Below are 25,334 nucleotides of genomic sequence, written 5' to 3'. Positions count from 1 at the left end.
AAAACATGCTAGGGCTGTACCGAATAGTTCGAAGCTTCGTTCATAATGTTGACATTCGAATTCTAAATCAACATACATTTTTTTTTTTTGCCAAGGTATGGCGAGTGCACAGCCTTTGCCCCCTCAGTGGGTCAGCCTGTGCCCCCTCAGTGGGTCAGCCCTTGCCCCCTCAGTGGGTCAGCCTGTGCCCCCTCAGTGGGTCAGCCTGTGCCCCCTCAGTGGGTCAGCCTGTGCCCCCTCAGTGGGTCAGCCTGTGCCCCCTCAGTGGGTCAGCCCTTGCCCCCTCAGTGGGTCAGCCTGTGCCCCCTCAGTGGGTCAGCCCTTGCCCCCTCAGTGGGTCAGCCTGTGCCCCCTCAGTGGGTCAGCCCGTGCCCCCTCAGTGGGTCAGCCTGTGCCCCCTCCCGGTCCACCAACCCGCACCACTCGCTGCATTACGTTGTGTATTATGTTTACAAAACATGAGTTTTTCTGAATGTATGTCCTTTTGTTTTTTAAACTGTGACAATAAAATGATCTGAATCTGAGCAACACTATGATATCTAGCAGCAGAGACTGTCTCTGGTAACAATGGATACTTGTGATCTTACATAGCAGCCTACAGTGACCTTGTTACCCTCTCAGACACCTGCCCTGTCAGTCGGGTCTCTATCCCAATCTGTTAATACAATTTTCAAATCAATCAATCAATCAATCAATCAATCAATCACTCAATCAATGCCCTATCTTACATAGCAGCCTACAGTAACCTTGTCGCTACACTGTCTGTCAGACACCTGCTGCTCTGTCAGTCGGGGTTCTATCCCAAAACACAGACACGCTTGGCCCCACAGCAACCAATCGGATACCGCAGCGGCGTCTGTAGCCCCGCCCCCTAATCCTTCTCCGGCCAATCAATGGCGTTTAGTGGGCGGGGCTTCTGTAGATAGATATCCAATTACAAACCCTCGCGACCCGGAGAGTGGAGGACGTCACTGTCACTGTCAGACCGAAGAGAGAGACTCCCCTAAACTAAACTAAAAGGATTATTATTATTACACATACTAAAGGTACGCAATATTTTAATATGAATATTAAATGTACAATCTCTACTAGCCGCGACGTGAACTTGCTCCGTGTTGTTATTATTATGAACGTGCGTGCGCAGTCCCGCAGCGACCCCTCAGACCGCGTCACAGGCTGCACAACTAATATTTCATTCATGCCACATATGATATGACTGAGCATATCGTGCGCGCTATATCCACGCACGGTACTGTCCATCATGGCTAGTGGATATGACGGGTTCATCACCACACAATATTTTACTGTGCGAGTGTGAGTAAATGATGTATTGTTTCATTGCTGCATCATCCCTGGTTACAGTAAGTACAGTACCAGCAGGCTGACGTCATGCTGGCCTGGAAATGTGTTTACAGTTGTTTACAGCGTGTAACTATGTTATCATATAATAAATTGTGTGTCATCCATGTCTGTCATCCAAACATGACAGTCCTGGACAGTTGCTACTACTGTACCTGAGTACCTCTCATATTGTAGGACCTCCTGCACACCCCTGGACATTCACAAACCAGAGGCACGTCAAAATAGAACAGAAATGGTTAAAAACAGAAGATGTGGCCAAGAGCATGTTGTTGTTAGCATGTTACGTGTTGTTAGCATGTTGTGTCAGTGTCGTTGACGCTGCTCATGGAGGTTTACAGTGGGGGAGTCGTACAGTATATAGTCTACATGGGAGAAGATGAGGATTACACATGCAGCGCTCTGTATCTATTGCTGTGTTCCCCAATATACATCCTTATTCATCATAGTGTGTTTATCTACAAGGTGTGCATAAGTGACAGGATATGGGCAGAATGATGTCATAATGTAGCATCGCCACACAAAGGCACTTCCAGGGCAGAAGTCAACGGCGACGTTTCAAAGTCAAGCAGGTAAACCAATTAGCGTTGCAAGGATCAAGTGAGTGCACGGAGGGGCGGGGCTTCCTGTCAGTCTGCTTCCTGTCAGGCTTCCTGTCAGTCAACTTCCTGTCAGGCTTCCTGTCGAGAAGGAGTCCATCTCCCAGGTCTCACCGAGGGGCTTCACTTTCCTGTCCTGAGACCCTCTCCTGTCCCCCCCCCCCTGAGACCCTCTCCTGTCCCCCCCCCCTGAGACCCTCTCCTGTCCCCCCCCCCCCTGAGACCCTCTCCTGTCCCCCCCCCCCCTGAGACCCTCTCCTGTCCCCCCCCCCCTGAGACCCTCTCCTGTCCCCCCCCCCCCTGAGACCCTCTCCTGTCCCCCCCCCCCTGAGACCCTCTCCTGTCCCCCCCCCCCTGAGACCCTCTCCTGTCCCCCCCCCCCTGAGACCCTCTCCTGTCCCCCCCCCCCTGAGACCCTCTCCTGTCCCCCCCCCCCTGAGACCCTCTCCTGTCCCCCCCCCCCTGAGACCCTCTCCCCCCCCCCCTGAGACCCTCTCCTGTCCCCCCCCCCCTGAGACCCTCTCCTGTCCCCCCCCCCCCCTGAGACCTCTCCTGTCCCCCCCCCTGAGACCCTCTCCTGTCCCCCCCCCCCTGAGACCCTCTCCTGTCCCCCCCCCTGAGACCCTCTCCCCCCCCCCCCCTGAGACCCTCTCCTGTCCCCCCCCCTAGCCCTCCCCCCCCCCCTCCTCAGACTCTCTCCTGTCCCCCCCCCTCCCCTCCTCAGACCCTCTCCTGTCCCCCAGCCCCCCCCTCCTCAGACCCTCTCCTGTCCCCCAGCCCCCCCCCTCCTCAGACCCTCTCCTGTCCCCCAGCCCCCCCCCCCCTGAGACCCTCTCCTGTCCCCCCCCCCCCTGAGACCCTCTCCTGTCCCCCCCCTGAGACCCTCTCTCTCCCCCCCCTGGAGGGGACCTCCCCCTGAGACCCTCTCCTGTCCCCCCCCCCCCCCCCTCCTCAGACCCCCCTCTCCTGTCCCCCAGCCCCCCCCCTCCTCAGACCTCTCCTGTCCCCCCCCCCCTCCCCTCCTCAGACCCTCTCCTGTCCCCCCCCCCCCCCCCTCCTCAGACCCTCTCCTGTCCCCCCCCCCCTCCTCAGACCCTCTCCTGTCCCCCCCCCCCTCCCCTCCTCAGACCCTCTCCTGTCCCCCCCCCCCTCCTCAGACCCTCTCCTGTCCCCCCCCCCCTCCTCAGACCCTCTCCTGTCCCCCCCCCCCTCCTCAGACCCTCTCCTGTCCCCCCCCCTCCTCAGACCCTCCCTGTCCCCCCCCCTCCTCAGACCCTCTCCTGTCCCCCCCCCCCTCCTCAGACCCTCTCCTGTCCCCCCCCCCCCCCTCCTCAGACCCTCTCCTGTCCCCCCCCCCCTCCTCAGACCCTCTCCTGTCCCCCCCCCCCTCCCCCCTCAGACCCTCTCCTGTCCCCCAGCCCCCCCTCCTCAGACCCTCTCCTGTCCCCCCCCCTCCTCAGACCCTCTCCTGTCCCCCCCCCTCCTCAGACCCTCTCCTGTCCCCCCCCCCCCCTCCTCAGACCCTCTCCTGTCCCCAGCCCCCCCCTCCTCAGACCCTCTCCTGTCCCCCCCCCTGAGACCCTCTCCTGTCCCCCCCCCTGAGACCCTCTCCTGTCCCCCCCCCCTGAGACCCTCTCCTGTCCCCCCCCCCCTGAGACCCTCTCCTGTCCCCCCCCCCCTGAGACCCTCTCCTGTCCCCCCCCCCTGAGACCCTCTCCTGTCCCCCCCCCTGAGACCCTCTCCTGTCCCCCCCCCCCTGAGACCCTCTCCTGTCCCCCCCCCCCCTGAGACCCTCTCCTGTCCCCCCCCCCCTGAGACCCTCTCCTGTCCCCCCCCCCCTGAGACCCTCTCCTGTCCCCCCCCCCCTGAGACCCTCTCCTGTCCCCCCCCCCCCCTGAGACCCTCTCCTGTCCCCCCCCCCCCTGAGACCCTCTCCTGTCCCCCCCCCCCTGAGACCCTCTCCTGTCCCCCCCCCTGAGACCCTCTCCCCCCCCCCCCCCCTGAGACCCTCTCCTGTCCCCCCCCCCCCCCCTCCTCAGACTCTCTCCTGTCCCCCCCCCCTCCCCTCCTCAGACCCTCTCCTGTCCCCCAGCCCCCCCCCCTCCTCAGACCCTCTCCTGTCCCCCCCCCCCTGAGACCCTCTCCTGTCCCCCCCCCCCCCTCCTCAGACTCTCTCCTGTCCCCCCCCCCTCCCCCTCCTCAGACCCTCTCCTGTCCCCCAGCCCCCCCCCCTCCTCAGACCCTCTCCTGTCCCCCCCCCTCCTCAGACCCTCTCCTGTCCCCCCCCCCCCTGAGACCCTCTCCTGTCCCCCCCCCCCTGAGACCCTCTCCTGTCCCCCCCCCCCTGAGACCCTCTCCTGTCCCCCCCCCTGAGACCCTCTCCTCTCCCCCCCCCCCTGAGACCCTCTCCTGTCCCCCCCCCCCCCCCCCCCCTCCTCAGACCCTCTCCTGTCCCCCCCCCCCCCCCCCTCCTCAGACCCTCTCCTGTCCCCCAGCCCCCTCCCCTCCTCAGACCCTCTCCTGTCCCCCCCCCCCCCCTCCTCAGACTCTCTCCTGTCCCCCCCCCCCCCCTCCTCAGACCCTCTCCTGTCCCCCCCCCCCTCCCCTCCTCAGACCCTCTCCTGTCCCCCCCCCCCTCCTCAGACTCTCTCCTGTCCCCCCCCCCCCTCCTCAGACCCTCTCCTGTCCCCCCCCCCCTCCCCTCCTCAGACCCTCTCCTGTCCCCCCCCCCCCCCTCCTCAGACCCTCTCCTGTCCCCCCCCCCCCCCCCTCCTCAGACCCTCTCCTGTCCCCCCCCCCCCTCCTCAGACCCTCTCCTGTCCCCCCCCCCCCTCCTCAGACCCTCTCCTGTCCCCCCCCCCCCCCTCCTCAGACCCTCTCCTGTCCCCCCCCCTCCTCAGACCCTCTCCTGTCCCCCCCCCCCTCCTCAGACTCTCTCCTGTCCCCCCCCCCCCCCCCCTCCTCAGACCCTCTCCTGTCCCCCCCCCCCCCTCCTCAGACCCTCTCCTGTCCCCCCCCCCCTCCCCCCCTCAGACCCTCTCCTGTCCCCCAGCCCCCCCCCTCCTCAGACCCTCTCCTGTCCCCCCCCCTCCTCAGACCCTCTCCTGTCCCCCCCCCCCCCCCCCCTCCTCAGACCCTCTCCTGTCCCCCCCCCCCCTGAGACCCTCTCCTGTCCCCCCTCCCCTCCTCAGACCCTCTCCTGTCCCCCCCCCCCCCTCCTCAGACCCTCTCCTGTCCCCCCCCCCCTCCTCAGACCCTCTCCTGTCCCCCCCCCCCCCCTCATCAGACCCTCTCCTGTCCCCCCCCCCCCCCCCCTCCTCAGACCCTCTCCTGTCCCCCAGCCCCCCCCCCCCCTCCTCAGACTCTCTCCTGTCCCCCCCCCCCTCATCAGACCCTCTCCTGTCCCCCCCCCCCCTCCCCTCCTCAGACCCTCTCCTGTCCCCCCCCCCCCCCTCCTCAGACCCTCTCCTGTCCCCCCCCCCCCCCCCTCCTCAGACCCTCTCCTGTCCCCCCCCCCCCCCTCCTCAGACCCTCTCCTGTCCCCCCCCCCCCCTCCTCAGACCCTCTCCTGTCCCCCCCCCCCCCCCTCCTCAGACCCTCTCCTGTCCCCCCCCCCTCCTCAGACCCTCTCCTGTCCCCCCCCCCCCTCCTCAGACTCTCTCCTGTCCCCCCCCCCCCCTCCTCAGACCCTCTCCTGTCCCCCCCCCCCCTCCTCAGACCCTCTCCTGTCCCCCCCCCCCCTCCCCCCCTCAGACCCTCTCCTGTCCCCCAGCCCCCCCCCCTCCTCAGACCCTCTCCTGTCCCCCCCCCTCCTCAGACCCTCTCCTGTCCCCCCCCCCCTCCTCAGACCCTCTCCTGTCCCCCCCCCCCCCCCCCCCTCCTCAGACCCTCTCCTGTCCCCAGCCCCCCCCCTCCTCAGACCCTCTCCTGTCCCCCCCCCCCCCCTGAGACCCTCTCCTGTCCCCCCCCCCCTGAGACCCTCTCCTGTCCCCCCCCCCCCTGAGACCCTCTCCTGTCCCCCCCCCCCCCTGAGACCCTCTCCTGTCCCCCCCCCCCCTGAGACCCTCTCCTGTCCCCCCCCCCCCTGAGACCCTCTCCTGTCCCCCCCCCCCCTGAGACCCTCTCCTGTCCCCCCCCCCCTGAGACCCTCTCCTGTCCCCCCCCCTGAGACCCTCTCCCCCCCCCCCCCCCCCCTGAGACCCTCTCCTGTCCCCCCCCCCCCCCCCCCCCCTCCTCAGACTCTCTCCTGTCCCCCAGCCCCCCCCCCCTCCCCTCCTCAGACCCTCTCCTGTCCCCCAGCCCCCCCCCCTCCTCAGACCCTCTCCTGTCCCCCCCCCCCCTGAGACCCTCTCCTGTCCCCCCCCCCCCCTGAGACCCTCTCCTGTCCCCCCCCCCCTGAGACCCTCTCCTGTCCCCCCCCCTGAGACCCTCTCCTCTCCCCCCCCCTGAGACCCTCTCCTGTCCCCCCCCCCCCCCCCCCCCCTCCTCAGACCCTCTCCTGTCCCCCCCCCCCCCCCCCCTCCTCAGACCCTCTCCTGTCCCCCAGCCCCCCCCCCTCCTCAGACCCTCTCCCCCCCCCCCCCCCCCCTCCCCTCCTCAGACCCTCTCCTGTCCCCCCCCCCCCTCCTCAGACTCTCTCCTGTCCCCCCCCCCCCCCCTCCTCGGACCCTCTCCTGTCCCCCCCCCCCCCCCTCCTCAGACCCTCTCCTGTCCCCCCCCCCCCTCCTCAGACCCTCTCCTGTCCCCCCCCCCCTCCCCTCCTCAGACCCTCTCCTGTCCCCCCCCCCCCCCCTCCTCAGACCCTCTCCTGTCCCCCCCCCCCCCCCTCCTCAGACCCTCTCCTGTCCCCCCCCCCCCCTCCTCAGACCCTCTCCTGTCCCCCCCCCCCCCCCCCTCCTCAGACCCTCTCCTGTCCCCCCCCCCTCCTCAGACCCTCTCCTGTCCCCCCCCCCCCTCCTCAGACTCTCTCCTGTCCCCCCCCCCCCCCTCCTCAGACCCTCTCCTGTCCCCCCCCCCCCCTCCTCAGACCCTCTCCTGTCCCCCCCCCCTCCCCCCCTCAGACCCTCTCCTGTCCCCCCCCCCCCCCTCCTCAGACTCTCTCCTGTCCCCCCCCCTCCTCAGACCCTCTCCTGTCCCCCCCCCCCCCCTCCTCAGACCCTCTCCTGTCCCCCCCCCCCCCCTCCTCAGACCCTCTCCTGTCCCCCCCCCCCCTCCTCAGACCCTCTCCTGTCCCCCCCCCCCCCCTCCTCAGACCCTCTCCTGTCCCCCCCCCTCCTCAGACCCTCTCCTGTCCCCCCCCCCCCCTCCTCAGACTCTCTCCTGTCCCCCCCCCCCCCCCCTCCTCAGACCCTCTCCTGTCCCCCCCCCCCCCTCCTCAGACCCTCTCCTGTCCCCCCCCCCCCTCCCCCCCTCAGACCCTCTCCTGTCCCCCAGCCCCCCCCCTCCTCAGACCCTCTCCTGTCCCCCCCCCTCCTCAGACCCTCTCCTGTCCCCCCCCCCCCCCCCTCCTCAGACCCTCTCCTGTCCCCCCCCCCCTGAGACCCTCTCCTGTCCCCCCTCCCCTCCTCAGACCCTCTCCTGTCCCCCCCCCCCCCTCCTCAGACCCTCTCCTGTCCCCCCCCCCCCTCCTCAGACCCTCTCCTGTCCCCCCCCCCCCCCTCATCAGACCCTCTCCTGTCCCCCCCCCCCCCCCCCTCCTCAGACCCTCTCCTGTCCCCCAGCCCCCCCCCCCCCCTCCTCAGACTCTCTCCTGTCCCCCCCCCCCCTCATCAGACCCTCTCCTGTCCCCCCCCCCCTCCCCTCCTCAGACCCTCTCCTGTCCCCCCCCCCCCCCTCCTCAGACCCTCTCCTGTCCCCCCCCCCCCCCCCTCCTCAGACCCTCTCCTGTCCCCCCCCCCCCTCCTCAGACCCTCTCCTGTCCCCCCCCCCCCTCCTCAGACCCTCTCCTGTCCCCCCCCCCCCCCTCCTCAGACCCTCTCCTGTCCCCCCCCCCTCCTCAGACCCTCTCCTGTCCCCCCCCCCCCTCCTCAGACTCTCTCCTGCCCCCCCCCCCCCCTCCTCAGACCCTCTCCTGTCCCCCCCCCCCCCTCCTCAGACCCTCTCCTGTCCCCCCCCCCCTCCCCCCCTCAGACCCTCTCCTGTCCCCCAGCCCCCCCCCTCCTCAGACCCTCTCCTGTCCCCCCCCCTCCTCAGACCCTCTCCTGTCCCCCCCCCCTCCTCAGACCCTCTCCTGTCCCCCCCCCCCCCCCCCCTCCTCAGACCCTCTCCTGTCCCCAGCCCCCCCCCTCCTCAGACCCTCTCCTGTCCCCCCCCCCCCTGAGACCCTCTCCTGTCCCCCCCCCCCTGAGACCCTCTCCTGTCCCCCCCCCCCCTGAGACCCTCTCCTGTCCCCCCCCCCCTGAGACCCTCTCCTGTCCCCCCCCCCCTGAGACCCTCTCCTGTCCCCCCCCCCCTGAGACCCTCTCCTGTCCCCCCCCCCCCTGAGACCCTCTCCTGTCCCCCCCCCCCCTGAGACCCTCTCCTGTCCCCCCCCCCCCTGAGACCCTCTCCTGTCCCCCCCCCCCCTGAGACCCTCTCCCCCCCCCCCCCCCCCCTGAGACCCTCTCCTGTCCCCCCCCCCCCTGAGACCCTCTCCTGTCCCCCCCCCTGAGACCCTCTCCCCCCCCCCCCCCCCTGAGACCCTCTCCTGTCCCCCCCCCCCCCCCCCCCCCCTCCTCAGACTCTCTCCTGTCCCCCAGCCCCCCCCCTCCCCTCCTCAGACCCTCTCCTGTCCCCCAGCCCCCCCCCCCTCCTCAGACCCTCTCCTGTCCCCCCCCCCCCTGAGACCCTCTCCTGTCCCCCCCCCCCCTGAGACCCTCTCCTGTCCCCCCCCCTGAGACCCTCTCCCCCCCCCCCCCCCCCTGAGACCCTCTCCTGTCCCCCCCCCCCCCCCCCCCCTCCTCAGACTCTCTCCTGTCCCCCAGCCCCCCCCCTCCCCTCCTCAGACCCTCTCCTGTCCCCCAGCCCCCCCCCCCTCCTCAGACCCTCTCCTGTCCCCCCCCCCCCCTGAGACCCTCTCCTGTCCCCCCCCCCCCTGAGACCCTCTCCTGTCCCCCCCCCCCTGAGACCCTCTCCTGTCCCCCCCCCCTGAGACCCTCTCCTCTCCCCCCCCCCTGAGACCCTCTCCTGTCCCCCCCCCCCCCCCCCCTCCTCAGACCCTCTCCTGTCCCCCCCCCCCCCCCCCTCCTCAGACCCTCTCCTGTCCCCCAGCCCCCCCCCCTCCTCAGACCCTCTCCCCCCCCCCCCCCCCCCTCCCCTCCTCAGACCCTCTCCTGTCCCCCCCCCCCCCTCCTCAGACTCTCTCCTGTCCCCCCCCCCCCCCTCCTCGGACCCTCTCCTGTCCCCCCCCCCCCCCTCCTCAGACCCTCTCCTGTCCCCCCCCCCCCTCCTCAGACCCTCTCCTGTCCCCCCCCCCCTCCCCTCCTCAGACCCTCTCCTGTCCCCCCCCCCCCCCTCCTCAGACCCTCTCCTGTCCCCCCCCCCCCCCCTCCTCAGACCCTCTCCTGTCCCCCCCCCCCCCTCCTCAGACCCTCTCCTGTCCCCCCCCCCCCCCCCTCCTCAGACCCTCTCCTGTCCCCCCCCCCTCCTCAGACCCTCTCCTGTCCCCCCCCCCCTCCTCAGACTCTCTCCTGTCCCCCCCCCCCCCCCTCCTCAGACCCTCTCCTGTCCCCCCCCCCCCCTCCTCAGACCCTCTCCTGTCCCCCCCCCCTCCCCCCCTCAGACCCTCTCCTGTCCCCCCCCCCCCCCTCCTCAGACTCTCTCCTGTCCCCCCCCCTCCTCAGACCCTCTCCTGTCCCCCCCCCCCCCCTCCTCAGACCCTCTCCTGTCCCCCCCCCCCCCCTCCTCAGACCCTCTCCTGTCCCCCCCCCCCCTCCTCAGACCCTCTCCTGTCCCCCCCCCCCCCCTCCTCAGACCCTCTCCTGTCCCCCCCCCCTCCTCAGACCCTCTCCTGTCCCCCCCCCCCTCCTCAGACTCTCTCCTGTCCCCCCCCCCCCCCCCCCTCCTCAGACCCTCTCCTGTCCCCCCCCCCCCTCCTCAGACCCTCTCCTGTCCCCCCCCCCCTCCCCCCCTCAGACCCTCTCCTGTCCCCCAGCCCCCCCCCTCCTCAGACCCTCTCCTGTCCCCCCCCCCTCCTCAGACCCTCTCCTGTCCCCCCCCCCCCCCCCCCTCCTCAGACCCTCTCCTGTCCCCCCCCCCCTGAGACCCTCTCCTGTCCCCCCTCCCCTCCTCAGACCCTCTCCTGTCCCCCCCCCCCCTCCTCAGACCCTCTCCTGTCCCCCCCCCCCCTCCTCAGACCCTCTCCTGTCCCCCCCCCCCCCCCTCATCAGACCCTCTCCTGTCCCCCCCCCCCCCCCCTCCTCAGACCCTCTCCTGTCCCCCAGCCCCCCCCCCCCCTCCTCAGACTCTCTCCTGTCCCCCCCCCCCCTCATCAGACCCTCTCCTGTCCCCCCCCCCCTCCCCTCCTCAGACCCTCTCCTGTCCCCCCCCCCCCCCTCCTCAGACCCTCTCCTGTCCCCCCCCCCCCCCCTCCTCAGACCCTCTCCTGTCCCCCCCCCCCCTCCTCAGACCCTCTCCTGTCCCCCCCCCCCCCTCCTCAGACCCTCTCCTGTCCCCCCCCCCCCCCTCCTCAGACCCTCTCCTGTCCCCCCCCCTCCTCAGACCCTCTCCTGTCCCCCCCCCCCCTCCTCAGACTCTCTCCTGCCCCCCCCCCCCCCTCCTCAGACCCTCTCCTGTCCCCCCCCCCCCCTCCTCAGACCCTCTCCTGTCCCCCCCCCCCCTCCCCCCCTCAGACCCTCTCCTGTCCCCCAGCCCCCCCCCCTCCTCAGACCCTCTCCTGTCCCCCCCCCCTCCTCAGACCCTCTCCTGTCCCCCCCCCCTCCTCAGACCCTCTCCTGTCCCCCCCCCCCCCCCCCCTCCTCAGACCCTCTCCTGTCCCCAGCCCCCCCCCTCCTCAGACCCCTCTCCTGTCCCCCCCCCCCTGAGACCCTCTCCTGTCCCCCCCCCCCTGAGACCCTCTCCTGTCCCCCCCCCCCTGAGACCCTCTCCTGTCCCCCCCCCCCCCTGAGACCCTCTCCTGTCCCCCCCCCCCTGAGACCCTCTCCTGTCCCCCCCCCCCTGAGACCCTCTCCTGTCCCCCCCCCCTGAGACCCTCTCCTGTCCCCCCCCCCCCTGAGACCCTCTCCTGTCCCCCCCCCCCCTGAGACCCTCTCCTGTCCCCCCCCCCCCCTGAGACCCTCTCCCCCCCCCCCCCCCCCTGAGACCCTCTCCTGTCCCCCCCCCCCCTGAGACCCTCTCCTGTCCCCCCCCCTGAGACCCTCTCCCCCCCCCCCCCCCCTGAGACCCTCTCCTGTCCCCCCCCCCCCCCCCCCCCCTCCTCAGACTCTCTCCTGTCCCCCAGCCCCCCCCCTCCCCTCCTCAGACCCTCTCCTGTCCCCCAGCCCCCCCCCCTCCTCAGACCCTCTCCTGTCCCCCCCCCCCCCTGAGACCCTCTCCTGTCCCCCCCCCCCCCTGAGACCCTCTCCTGTCCCCCCCCCCCTGAGACCCTCTCCTGTCCCCCCCCCTGAGACCCTCTCCTCTCCCCCCCCCTGAGACCCTCTCCTGTCCCCCCCCCCCCCCCCCCCCTCCTCAGACCCTCTCCTGTCCCCCCCCCCCCCCCCCTCCTCAGACCCTCTCCTGTCCCCCAGCCCCCCCCCCTCCTCAGACCCTCTCCCCCCCCCCCCCCCCCCCTCCCCTCCTCAGACCCTCTCCTGTCCCCCCCCCCCCCCTCCTCAGACTCTCTCCTGTCCCCCCCCCCCCCCCTCCTCAGACCCTCTCCTGTCCCCCCCCCCCCCCTCCTCAGACCCTCTCCTGTCCCCCCCCCCCCTCCTCAGACCCTCTCCTGTCCCCCCCCCCTCCCCTCCTCAGACCCTCTCCTGTCCCCCCCCCCCCCCTCCTCAGACCCTCTCCTGTCCCCCCCCCCCCCCCTCCTCAGACCCTCTCCTGTCCCCCCCCCCCCCCCTCCTCAGACCCTCTCCTGTCCCCCCCCCCCCTCCTCAGACCCTCTCCTGTCCCCCCCCCCCTCCTCAGACCCTCTCCTGTCCCCCCCCCCCCTCCTCAGACTCTCTCCTGTCCCCCCCCCCCCCCCCTCCTCAGACCCTCTCCTGTCCCCCCCCCCCCTCCTCAGACCCTCTCCTGTCCCCCCCCCCTCCCCCCTCAGACCCTCTCCTGTCCCCCCCCCCCCCCTCCTCAGACTCTCTCCTGTCCCCCCCCCCTCCTCAGACCCTCTCCTGTCCCCCCCCCCCTCCTCAGACCCTCTCCTGTCCCCCCCCCCCCCCCCCTCCTCAGACCCTCTCCTGTCCCCAGCCCCCCCCCTCCTCAGACCCTCTCCTGTCCCCCCCCCCCCTCCTCAGACCCTCTCCTGTCCCCCCCCCCCTCCTCAGACCCTCTCCTGTCCCCCCCCCCCCCTCATCAGACCCTCTCCTGTCCCCCCCCCCCCCCCTCCTCAGACCCTCTCCTGTCCCCCAGCCCCCCCCCCCCCCCTCCTCAGACTCTCTCCTGTCCCCCCCCCCCCTCATCAGACCCTCTCCTGTCCCCCAGCCCCCCCCCCCCCTCCTCAGACTCTCTCCTGTCCCCCCCCCCCTCATCAGACCCTCTCCTGTCCCCCCCCCCCCCTCCTCAGACTCTCTCCTGTCCCCCCCCCCCCTCATCAGACCCTCTCCTGTCCCCCAGCCCCCCCCCCCCCCTCCTCAGACTCTCTCCTGTCCCCCCCCCCCCTCATCAGACCCTCTCCTGTCCCCCCCCCCCCCCCTCCTCAGACCCTCTCCTGTCCCCCAGCCCCCCCCCCCCCTCCTCAGACCCTCTCCTGTCCCCCAGCCCCCCCCCCCCCCTCCTCAGACTCTCTCCTGTCCCCCCCCCCCCCCTCATCAGACCCTCTCCTGTCCCCCAGCCCCCCCCCCCCCCTCCTCAGACTCTCTCCTGTCCCCCCCCCCCCCCCCCCTCATCAGACCCTCTCCTGTCCCCCCCCCCCCCTCCTCAGACCCTCTCCTGTCCCCCAGCCCCCCCCCCCCCTCCTCAGACTCTCTCCTGTCCCCCCCCCCCCCTCATCAGACTCTCTCCTGTCCCCCCCCCCCCCCCCTCCTCAGACCCTCTCCTGTCCCCCAGCCCCCCCCCCCCTCCTCAGACTCTCTCCTGTCCCCCCCCCCCCCCCTCATCAGACTCTCTCCTGTCCCCCCCCCCCCCTCATCAGACCCTCTCCTGTCCCCCAGCCCCCCCCCCCCCTCCTCAGACTCTCTCCTGTCCCCCCCCCCCCCCCCCTCATCAGACCCTCTCCTGTCCCCCCCCCCCTCCTCAGACCCTCTCCTGTCCCCCAGCCCCCCCCCCCCCTCCTCAGACCCTCTCCTGTCCCCCCCCCCCCCCCCCTCATCAGACCCTCTCCTGTCCCCCCCCCCCCCTCCTCAGACCCTCTCCTGTCCCCCAGCCCCCCCCCCCCCTCCTCAGACTCTCTCCTGTCCCCCCCCCCCTCATCAGACCCTCTCCTGTCCCCCCCCCCCCCCCCCTCCTCAGACCCTCTCCTGTCCCCCCCCCCCCCCTCCTCAGACCCTCTCCTGTCCCCCCCCCCCCCCCTCCTCAGACCCTCTCCTGTCCCCCAGCCCCCCCCCCTCCTCAGACCCTCTCCTGTCCCCCCCCCCCCCCTCCTCAGACCCTCTCCTGTCCCCCCCCCCCCTCCTCAGACTCTCTCCTGTCCCCCCCCCCCCTCCTCAGACCCTCTCCTGTCCCCCCCCCCTCCTCAGACCCTCTCCTGTCCCCCCTCCCCTCCTCAGACTCTCTCCTGTCCCCCCCCCCCCTCCTCAGACTCTCTCCTGTCCCCCCCCCCCTCCTCAGACCCTCTCCCCCCCCCCCCCCCCCTCCTGAGACCCTAACCCTAATAAAGCACCATAACACATCACTCCTCCTCTTATCTCCAAACAGGACGTGTCACTTGCTCCTCGTACTGTAGACATGATGCTGCATCGTTAGCCCTCTCTGATGTTTCATAGATTAGATTAAAATGTATTGTCATCATCATGCAGCACAAGGACAGTACAACAAAAAGAAGTTTGGCGTCCAACCAGAGTGCAGATGTAGCAGAGTTGTGTTATAATAAATAGAGACAGGATGATGATGTCATGTGACCCCCCCTCTCAGTTACTGTTGCATCATGACGAGGTAGCTGCTGCTGCTCCGAGCCATGGGGACCCCCACCCAGCTGCTGCTGCTGCTCTGGAAGAACCTCACCTACCGCAGGCGCAACAAGGTAGGACCCCCCCCCTAACACACGCTGACATGATCCAGGGCCTAATGTTCCATAAACAAATATGAAATGATAGTGTCTTCTTCCCCCTCTTACCTGTGTGTACTTCTATTCTGTATCTAACCTGAGAACCTAATTACACCAGTCTTCAATACAAGCATTAATAATCAGTCGTTTTTTTCAGATTATATATTAGATTAGATTTAGATGATTGGATTATTAGATTATATATTAGGGATGCCCCGATCACGTTTTTTGCCACCGATACGATCACCGATAGTCTTGAGCCATATCGGCCAATACCGATCTGATACCGATCGTTTTTGATAAAAAAAAATTATTATAAAATTTTTATAAAATTTATATATTATATAATTATACTTGTAGTTGTATTGTCTGCGAGACATCGCCACCACGCAACAAGTCAAAATGCTCGCTATCTGCAAACAGCTCCACTGTCTGTGTGTATACTCTGCTTTGGTCAAATCACATTCAGCGTGGGGCCTGAGAGTGCTGGGGCTGACGTTCTGCAGATGGGTACTATTGAGTCAGAGCGTTCAACAGGGTCTGAAACATGTTATGAAGCATGATAGCTAATTAGCCAATGTTCAGCTGCAAAAACGAATAATGTCAATTATGTTATAAGACATTGATATCAGGAGCTATCTGTAGCTACTGCTAGCCGGCTAGATGACGTTAGACAATGCATCATGTATTAAAATAAAGTGAACTATTTAGCTCACTAACGTGAGCTACCTAGCTAACGGAGGTTTCATGCTGGTGCATCCCTATCATTCTTAAACTGAAATGCGCATTTGTTGATATCAGGAGCTATCAGTAGCTAGCCAGTTAGACAACGCCTCATCATGTATTAAACTAAAGTGAATTGTTGACTGTGTAGTTTTGTTTAAACAGTAACGCTAGCTCGGTAGCGTTAGCTCACGGGCGATAGCTAGTTAGCCAACGCTAGCCAGCGCTTGCGAAAACGAATGCCAAACTGTCACGTTGATAGTAGGAGCCATCAGTAGCTAGATAACATTAGACAACGCCTCGTGTATTAAACAAACGTGAATAGATGACTGGGCCATTTTGTTTAATGCTTCAGTTATGTTGAACGAGGAGCTCTGCGGTGCTCATGCACTCGAGTTTGTTTGTTGACATGAGATGGGTCTGGGAGGGGGAGAAGGAGGAGGAGGGGCTAGATGGGTCTGGGAGGGGGAGAAGGAGGAGGAGGGGCTAGATGGGTCTGGGAGGGGGAGAAGGAGGAGGAGGGGCTAGATGGGTCTGGGAGGGGGAGAAGGAGGAGGAGGGGCTAGATGGGTCTGGGAGGGGGAGAAGGAGGAGGAGGGGCTAGATGGGTCTGGGAGGGGGAGAAGGAGGAGGAGGGGCTAGATGGGTCTGGGAGGGGGAGAAGGAGGAGGAGGGGCTAGATGGGTCTGGGAGGGGGAGAAGGAGGAGGAGGGGCTAGATGGGTCTGGGAGGGGGAGAAGGAGGAGGAGGGGCTAGATGGGTCTGGGAGGGGGAGAAGGAGGAGGAGGGGCTAGACGGGTCTGGGAGGGGGAGAAGGAGGAGGAGGGGCTAGACGGGTCTGGGAGGGGGAGAAGGAGGAGGAGGGGCTAGACGGGTCTGGGAGGGGGAGAAGGAGGAGGAGGGGCTAGATGGGTCTGGGAGGGGGAGAAGGAGGAGGAGGGGCTAGATGGGTCTGGGAGGGGGAGAAGGAGGAGGAGGGGCTAGATGGGTCTGGGAGGGGGAGAAGGAGGAGGAGGGGCTAGACGGGTCTGGGAGGGGGAGAAGGAGGAGGAGGGGCTAGACGGGTCTGGGAGGGGGAGAAGGAGGAGGAGGGGCTAGATGGGTCTGGGAGGGGGAGAAGGAGGAGGAGGGGCTAGATGGGTCTGGGAGGGGGAGAAGGAGGAGGAGGGGCTAGACGGGTCTGGGAGGGGGAGAAGGAGGAGGAGGGGCTAGACGGGTCTGGGAGGGGGAGAAGGAGGAGGAGGGGCTAGACGGGTCTGGGAGGGGGAGAAGGAGGAGGAGGGGCTAGACGGGTCTGGGAGGGGGAGAAGGAGGAGGAGGGGCTAGACGGGTCTGGGAGGGGGAGAAGGAGGAGGAGGGGCTAGATGGGTCTGGGAGGGGGAGAAGGAGGAGGAGGGGCTAGACGGGTCTGGGAGGGGGAGAAGGAGGAGGAGGGGCTAGACGGGTCTGGGAGGGGGAGAAGGAGGAGGAGGGGCTAGACGGGTCTGGGAGGGGGAGAAGGAGGAGGAGGGGCTAGACGGGTCTGGGAGGGGGAGAAGGAGGAGGAGGGGCTAGATGGGTCTGGGAGGGGGAGAAGGAGGAGGAGGGGCTAGATGGGTCTGGGAGGGGGAGAAGGAGGAGGAGGGGCTAGACGGGTCTGGGAGGGGGAGAAGGAGGAGGAGGGGCTAGATGGGTCTGGGAGGGGGAGAAGGAGGAGGAGGGGCTAGACGGGTCTGGGAGGGGGAGAAGGAGGAGGAGGGGCTAGACGCGCAGCAGCAGAGTGTGGCTGTGAGCGAGTGAGAACTCTGCAGAGAATTGGATCATGTTTTCCGTGTCATCGATCGGTTTTGACGATCGGCGAAAATAAAGCATTATCACCGATCACCGATCGCATATTTATACTGATTATCGGTGGCCGATCGATCGGGGCATCCCTATTATATATTGTAACTATTGTAGGGCAAGTATAACTGAGAGGCCATACATACTCTCATCTCGCACCTGTTGCCCATATGCACATGTCCAGCATTAATTATATTGATTTGTTATATTGTTTACACTGCTTTTTTTTACTACCTGTACCTGTGGTCTGGTGCGAGGGCCAGGTGGTACGAGGGCCAGGTGGTACGAGGGCCAGGTGGTACGAGGGCCAGGTGGTACGAGGGCCAGGTGGTACGAGGGCCAGGTGGTACGAGGGCCAGGTGGTACGAGGGCCAGGTGGTGCGAGGGCCAGGTGGTACGAGGGCCAGGTGGTACCAGGTGGTACGAGGGCCAGGTGGTACGAGGGCCAGGTGGTACGAGGGCCAGGTGGTACGAGGGCCAGGTGGTACGAGGGCCAGGTGGTACCAGGGCCAGGTGGTACGAGGGCCAGGTGGTACCAGGTGGTACGAGGGCCAGGTGGTACGAGGGCCAGGTGGTACGAGGGCCAGGTGGTACCAGGTGGTACGAGGGCCAGGTGGTACGAGGGCCAGGTGGTACGAGGGCCAGGTGGTACGAGGGCCAGGTGGTACGAGGGCCAGGTGGTACGAGGGCAGGTGGTACGAGGGCCAGGTGGTACGAGGGCCAGGTGGTACGAGGGCCAGGTGGTACGAGGGCCAGGTGGTACGAGGGCCAGGTGGTACGAGGGCCAGGTGGTACGAGGGCCAGGTGGTACGAGGGCCAGGTGGTACGCGGGCCAGGTGGTACGAGGGCCAGGTGGTACCAGGTGGTACGCGGGCCAGGTGGTACGAGGGCCAGGTGGTACGAGGGCCAGGTGGTACCAGGTGGTACGCGGGCCAGGTGGTACGAGGGCCAGGTGGTACGAGGGCCAGGTGGTACCAGGTGGTACGCGGGCCAGGTGGTACGAGGGCCAGGTGGTACGAGGGCCAGGTGGTACGAGGGCCAGGTGGTACGAGGGCCAGGTGGTACGAGGGCCAGGTGGTACGAGGGCCAGGTGGTACCAGGTGGTACGAGGGCCAGGTGGTACCAGGGCCAGGTGGTACCAGGTGGTACGAGGGCCAGGTGGTACCAGGGCCAGGTGGTACCAGGTGGTACGAGGGCCAGGTGGTACGCGGGCCAGGTGGTACGAGGGCCAGGTGGTACGAGGGCCAGGTGGTACCAGGTGGTACGCGGGCCAGGTGGTACGAGGGCCAGGTGGTACGAGGGCCAGGTGGTACCAGGTGGTACGCGGGCCAGGTGGTACGAGGGCCAGGTGGTACGAGGGCCAGGTGGTACGAGGGCCAGGTGGTACGAGGGCCAGGTGGTACGAGGGCCAGGTGGTACGAGGGCCAGGTGGTACCAGGTGGTACGAGGGCCAGGTGGTACCAGGGCCAGGTGGTACCAGGTGGTACGAGGGCCAGGTGGTACCAGGGCCAGGTGGTACCAGGTGGTACGAGGGCCAGGTGGTACGAGGGCCAGGTGGTACGAGGGCCAGGTGGTACCAGGTGGTACGAGGGCCAGGTGGTACGAGGGCCAGGTGGTACGAGGGCCAGGTGGTACGAGGGCCAGGTGGTACGAGGGCCAGGTGGTACGAGGGCCAGGTGGTACGAGGACCAGGTGGTACGAGGGCCAGGTGGTACGAGGGCCAGGTGGTACGAGGACCAGGTGGTACGAGGGCCAGGTGGTACGAGGGCCAGGTGGTACGAGGGCCAGGTGGTACCAGGTGGTACCAGGTGGTACGAGGGCCAGGTGGTACGAGGGCCAGGTGGTACCAGGTGGTGCGAGGGCCAGGTGGTACCAGGTGGTACGAGGGCCAGGTGGTACGAGGGCCAGGTGGTACGAGGGCCAGGTGGTACGAGGGCCAGGTGGTACGAGGGCCAGGTGGTACCAGGTGGTACGAGGGCCAGGTGGTACCAGGTGGTACGAGGGCCAGGTGGTACGAGGGCCAGGTGGTACCAGGTGGTACGAGGGCCAGGTGGTACCAGGTGGTACCAGGTGGTACGAGGGCCAGGTGGTACCAGGTGGTACGAGGGCCAGGTGGTACCAGGTGGTACCAGGTGGTACGAGGGCCAGGTGGTACCAGGTGGTACCAGGTGGTACGAGGGCCAGGTGGTACGCGGGCCAGGTGGTACCAGGTGGTACGAGGGCCAGGTGGTACCAGGTGGTACGAGGGCCAGGTGGTACCAGGTGGTACCAGGTGGTACGAGGGCCAGGTGGTACCAGGTGGTACGAGGGCCAGGTGGTACCAGGTGGTACCAGGTGGTACGAGGGCCAGGTGGTACCAGGTGGTACGAGGGCCAGGTGGTACCAGGTGGTACCAGGTGGTACGAGGGCCAGGTGGTACCAGGTGGTACGAGGGCCAGGTGGTACCAGGTGGTACCAGGTGGTACGAGGGCCAGGTGGTACCAGGTGGTACGAGGGCCAGGTGGTACCAGGTGGTACCAGGTGGTACGAGGGCCAGGTGGTCTGGTACGAGCTCGGCTCCTCGACGGCAGCAGCTGCAGTGTCGACATGATGATGCGTTGTTGTTTACTGTTTACTCCCCTGTGGTGTTGTTTACTCCCCTGACGTGTTGTTGTTTACTCCCCTGCAGATCCAGCTGATCATAGAGCTCCTCTGGCCGCTCTTCCTCTTCGTCATCCTCATCTCCGTGCGCCACTCTCACCCGCCCTACAAGCAGAGCCAATGTGAGCATCATCTCTCTCCTGGTTTGTTGCACCCCCCCCCCCCCCCCCCTCCTCTGAAATGGCCATTCTATATCAGAAAGCTGGTGGCTAAGCTGATTAGCTTGATGAGTGATGCAACGCACGCTTTCTTAATGTTCTTAACCCTTTCACTGCCACACGACAGCCGGTTAACCCTTTCACTGTGACAATACAGAAGGTTAGCCCTTTACTATCACACAAACCGACGGCGATGCTCCATCATAAATGCGGAGCTAATGATGCTAATGATGGAGCATCGCCGGCGGTTGTGTGATAGTAAAGGGCTAACCTTCTGTCGTGTGGCAGTGAAAGGGTTAACCTGCCTCTTAGAGCACAGAGTGGTCCTGCCCTCAGTCTGCTGTGTGTTTCAATGTTTAGCCTCGTGGGTAGAGGCAGGTTTTTTGTGGCCTGAAGGTTGCTGGTTCGAATCCCCCCAGACCGACTGTGGGAATCTGGTGTGTTATGCTCTCGCCTCTACTACTAGAACTACTCCAGAGGTGGCCTTGAGCAAGGCACTTCAGCCCTGACTGCTCCAGTGTGGCTGTTCAGTGGCCCGACAGTAGAAGATGGTGTCACCCTTCCTCCCCCCGCAACTACCCCCCCCCCCCCCCCCCTCCCAGGCCATCCCATTAAATAAAATGTATTCTTATTAAATGTACCTGGTTAAAAACCAGTCTGGATTATGTTAACTCATCCAGCGCCAGACCCGATGATAGTCGGGTTATCTCGCCAGCGGTTGAGTGCCATACCCCGAGTATAGTCTGGTTTTCATCGTTTTTTTCTTTTATTCGATTTCTTTTATTCTATGCAATGTCACGGATAGGGCTGCAACTAATGACTATTTTGGTAGTCGACTAATCTGTCGATAATTTTTTCGATTAGTCGACTAATCAAAAAACAATTATATAAAAAAAATAAAAATATTATTATTTTTAATTTTTTTTGCACTACCTATCTTGTGGCTTCTCAGCTCTGGTCCAGCTGAAGACAGAGCAGAGGAACAGATTGGACATTGAGCATGACCTCAGAGTTGCTTTGAGACTCTTGTCAGGACCAAACAACATCCCCAGTTATCCCATTAGTTCCCCCAAACTTACTGTCGGTCTGTTATGTTAAGCTAAGAAGTCTTCAGCTGGGGGAGCTCCAGTAGCTCACCGCGTACCTCGAACGCTATTTCGGCGTCGGGGACAACCGTGCGCGTCACGGATCTGGGGTACACGAGTTCGACTCCCGGACTCGCCGTATTTTCTCAGAGTGTCTTTCCCCCGATCTATACCCCATTCAACCTGTTTCTGTCGGTCATACTTGACCAGAAAAAGCGATAAACGCGAAAAGAACCAGCTGACTGGTCAAAGTTTAAAAAAAAAGAAGTCTTCAGCTGGCTGGACCAGAGCTGAGAAGCCACTTTCACAAAGATAGGTAGTGCAAAAAAATAAATAAAAAATTATAATAATTTTTTTTAATGACTAATCGACGCAACAATTTCTCGTCTACGATTTTTTTATAATCGACATCGTCGATTATGTCGACTAATCGTTGCAGCCCTAGTCATGGACCTCGGTGTTACCATAGGAAATCATTCTGAGATCGCTAGAATGCAATACCGGTCGCATCCTGCTAGGTGGCAGTATCGCTCACCCTTTGAAACCTTTTTTCACACTGGGTGTTACATCTAATTTCCTCCGGGCGGCAAGCCTAGCGGTTCACCCGATCACATTGGAATGCATCCATGGCCCTCGATGCATGTGTTGTACCGGATTATTCCATCCCCTACAGAGATAGATTAGAAATAATACAAATAATAAAAACAGAATATAAAAATAAAATTATATTGCCACAGACATTACAAAAGACATCTCATACTGTATATCCGAAAGCTTAATGGTTATGGTTTTCCAAAATCGAGCCACCGGTGGACGTTCTCAAAACATGTGCATATAATGATTGTTTATGAATTTCTTTTATTTCTCGGGATTATCTATCACAAAACTGAACGTTATTGGCATAGATTGGAGCGCAGTTAGTGTGTCTACCTTCTGTGAACGTTTAGCAACAATCTGCGTTGCAATCCGATCCAAAATGGCGGAGCCATATCCATTATTAGAATGGAACTGTACATTTCATTCACGGTTCTTGCTGCACGCCTGGAGATACTAAATCCAAATTGAACTCTGCCATTTGAAAGAGGAGATTTGGCCCGATCCATAGATGTGCGAGTTGGCTATAATAAGGTGGTATTCTATATTCTATAATAATATTTCAAATGTGTCCAGATGGCAGAATTCAGTACTGTATCTACAAAACATTCTGTTTAATCATCTTCCTTTTATTCATTTGCTTAGATTCTTTGTACATATGATCTCAAGAAGGTGCTGAACGAGCTCAGTGGCAGTTTTCAGTTTTCATGTTTGGTAATTTTTAGCATGGTGTTATTCACTGTCAAAGATGCAAAGAAAAATCATAATTTATATTCTCCTTTTGTTTCATCACAATTTACTCAAGCCTAGTAACAGACACAATATTTCTGACACTGGGAAGTGGGAATAGATTCACTGAGGTCCATAGATGTCCCTAGATACCAAGAACATGCAAATGGACCTTGTAGAAGTAGAGCAATCTTCCATTTACTTAGGTATGTATTTTTAGGCGGATTTTCAGAAAATAGGGTTGGGGCTTAACAGGTTAAAGTGTACTTGTTGGTGATTGGGGTTATGGGAGGCCAGTGTGATATTAGTCCAGACATCATCCCAATCAAACTCAGGGTCCAGTTCTGGAATGTCTTCCTGCCAAATGATATCTAATGGGAGGTTCTTGTATGTGGACCTGAGTAAGTGTATAGAAATCTGAAACAAAGCTTCTTGAGGTTGTTCTGCCTCCGATGAGTTTTAAAAAGGGTGTGGATGTAACGGTTCACCTCACGGGACCCCAATGCGCCCTGAGCGCCACCCTCAGGTTGACCCCACGGGACCCCCTGCGCCCTGAGCGCCACCCTCAGGTGCAAATAAAAGAAGAAGAAGGAGCCGGGAAGGTCATACAACTCTCTCAAGTTTTGAAACCTGCAAAGGCCGGTTCTATCATAAACATCCCCCAGAGTGTGGACTCCCTTCCTCTCCCACTGAGGGTTGTTAATGGATTCATGCCCAATAAGTAATAGTTGGTTATGAAATATTGGGGAGTCGCGGTGCCACGGCACTTGATGGTACAAGACCTCTGTGCGTTACGCCATGTCTGAATCACATGGGAGATGATGGGACCAAATCGTAAATGACATTTTGTAATCGGGGTGTTGGGAGTAGTGTTGTCACAATACTGGAATTTCTAACTTCGATACGATACCTTGAAAAGTATCGATATTCGATACCATTTTCGATACCACAGGGAAAAAGGTTCAATCTTAAAAAAAAAAAAAAAAAAAAAAAATGTTTAATAAATTTAGCTTTTGTTGCTGGTTGATTCTCCTCAGCTTCTCTCTGGTACTATAAGAGAAGATAAATATAACACTTTTAAAACACTTTGTTTATCTTCAGATCACACATTTAAAAATAACTGTTCATCTCACTTCAATAATTTTTATTGCAGAACATGGTATTTTCTCAAGCAGACAGATGTAAACACTGTAATCTGTGTTGCATGTACCTGACAAACTGAACTGTCCTGTTTCCTGTGCTGAGTGGTGGTTCTTTTGATTCGCGGTCGCTTGTTGTTCCAAATTAATTTAGATATTGTAGACTGTATTTAGCATTTTTATTATGTAGCGAGTTGGGGAGGCTCGACCATCTGTTGAGATCCTGAAGTGTGTTGTTGTACGTGCCTGTATAACTGTGTCTAAAAGTCTGACTCAGGGTGGGGAAATCTCGATACTGAGGTATTTAAAATGTTCAGCGACGGGGCGTCCGCCGGGAGGTCCACAGCTCTGGCCAACTCATTAAGGGGTAGACGAGCAGATGTGGGCCAGTTGATTTTGAAGCCTGATCGTTCACCAAATTCGTCAATTATCCTAAGTAAGTTTGTGGCCGATTGGGAGGGGTCCTGCATAAAAATCAGTAAGTCGTCTGCATAAAGAGCAATTTTGTGTGGGGTATCTTTGATTGTTATAGGGACAATTTCTTCTGTTTGTCTTATAAATTTAGCTAATGGTTCTAGGGAAAGCGCAAAAGGCCCGGAACTCAAAGGACAACCCTGTCTAGAAGACCTCGAGGCTGAGAAGAGAGGGGAGCAGATCTGGCCAGTCAGAGTAGCGTAGAGTAATTTAATCATATGTGTCGATTATATGCAACAATCTTCTAAGGTTATCCGCAGCTAAGCGTCCCCGAATAAAGCCGGTTTGGTCGCAGTGCACTAGTTCTGTCATATATTTATAATCTTTGTAGACGACGGGCCAGGACAAATATTTTGAGGTCGGCACCGAGGAGACTCAGGGGCCTGTAGCTCCCACAGTCGTGTGGGTCCTTGTCCACATGTGGTTCACCGAGCTTAACTGAACAGTCTGATGGTCATAACATGAAGGAACTCAGTTGACTTAGCTTAGCTTCAATAAAGTGTCTATCAATTATCATCGTAATTGAAATATAGTTGTCTTGGGACCACTCAACATGAGCTTGTTACTTAGCCTAGCATTGCCACAATGAAAGTCCCATAGCGTGGCCAATTTAGCCTGGCCTAACATCCTCGGTAGCTTCTGGGCCCCCTTGTGGCTCTTTTAGGTAGTCCTCTGCCCCTCGTGCCTCTTTTAGGTAGTCCTCTGCCCCTCGTGCCTCTTTTAGGTGGTCCTCTGCCCCTTGTGCCTCTTTTAGGTGGTCCTCTGCCCCTTGTGCCTCTTTTAGGTCGTCCTCTGCCCCTTGTGCCTCTTTTAGGTCGTCCTCTGCCCCTTGTGCCTCTTTTAGGTCGTCCTCTGCCTCAGCAATCGACCCAAGCCTCTTTCTCGCCCCTTCTTTGGTTTACGATAGATAGCCTGGCTGGAAATAGTAGCGTTGGTCGGTATCCCCTTTATCCCCTCGGCCTCTCTGTATTCTCCACGTTGGGCCACGATCTCCGGAGGATAGTCTTCGTATATATAGCGATGGATTGGCCTTTTGTAAAACAACTTGCCTTTTTGGCCCGGGGACTCCCGGATGATTAGTTCCTTTAGTTGCAATCTATTCGTCTGTTTGCTTGCCATGTTTGTCACAAAAATATTATACTGTCGAAATCATCAATTAAAAGAAAGGGGAAAATAGACTAGCGAGGGCATTAAAAGTGTTAGTTTGTAAAGGTTTGGGGGGCAGTTGTGATGTGCAACCTCACTCCATGACGCCGGCCTCAGTGAAACCTTTTACAGTAGAACTGTCTGAAGATCTCTGTTGTCTACATTCGCAGGTCACTTTCCAAACAAAGCCCTCCCGTCAGCGGGCACCTTGCCATGGGTCCAGGGCATCATCTGCAACATCAACAACCCCTGCTTCCACAGCCCCACGCCAGGGGAGACTCCGGGGCAAGTGGGCAACTTTGACAACTCCATGTAGGTACAGGTTAAAGGGGAAGTTCACCAAAACATTTATAAAACAAATGTTACCTCGCCAAGCTAAAATAAGATTACATTTGAAACAACTCCAACAACAGCAATGGGCCTCATGCATGAAGCGATATAAGAACGGATTTCGTTCTTAACTAGCATTTCCTCTTACTTTGTTCTTACCTGGGATTCAGCAACGTTTTCTTATTGTTGCTTTTTTCTCAGGC

The 25,334-nt window shown here is 62.0% G+C and overlaps 1 protein-coding gene across 1 annotated transcript in view; it reads left to right on the top strand.

The window, feature by feature from the left end:
• Positions 1 to 992: 992 nt before the first annotated feature.
• Positions 993 to 25,334, top strand: part of abca7 (ATP-binding cassette, sub-family A (ABC1), member 7) — a gene marked incomplete at its 3' end in the record, with an annotated part of 264,520 nt that continues 240,178 nt past the window's right edge. The window contains 4 exon segments of the mRNA XM_084318477.1: positions 993 to 1,046; positions 14,160 to 14,268; positions 19,505 to 19,598; positions 24,972 to 25,113. Of these exon segments, the coding sequence (XP_084174603.1) occupies positions 14,203 to 14,268; positions 19,505 to 19,598; positions 24,972 to 25,113 (302 nt within the window). The 5' untranslated portion in view covers positions 993 to 1,046; positions 14,160 to 14,202.

Source organism: Notolepis coatsorum, assembly GCF_963971535.1.
Source record: "Notolepis coatsorum genome assembly, chromosome: 7".
In the NCBI taxonomy this organism is placed as follows: domain Eukaryota; kingdom Metazoa; phylum Chordata; class Actinopteri; order Aulopiformes; family Paralepididae; genus Notolepis; species Notolepis coatsorum.
Note: the sequence above shows the minus strand (reverse complement) of the source record. Positions and strands in the feature narration are given on the sequence as shown.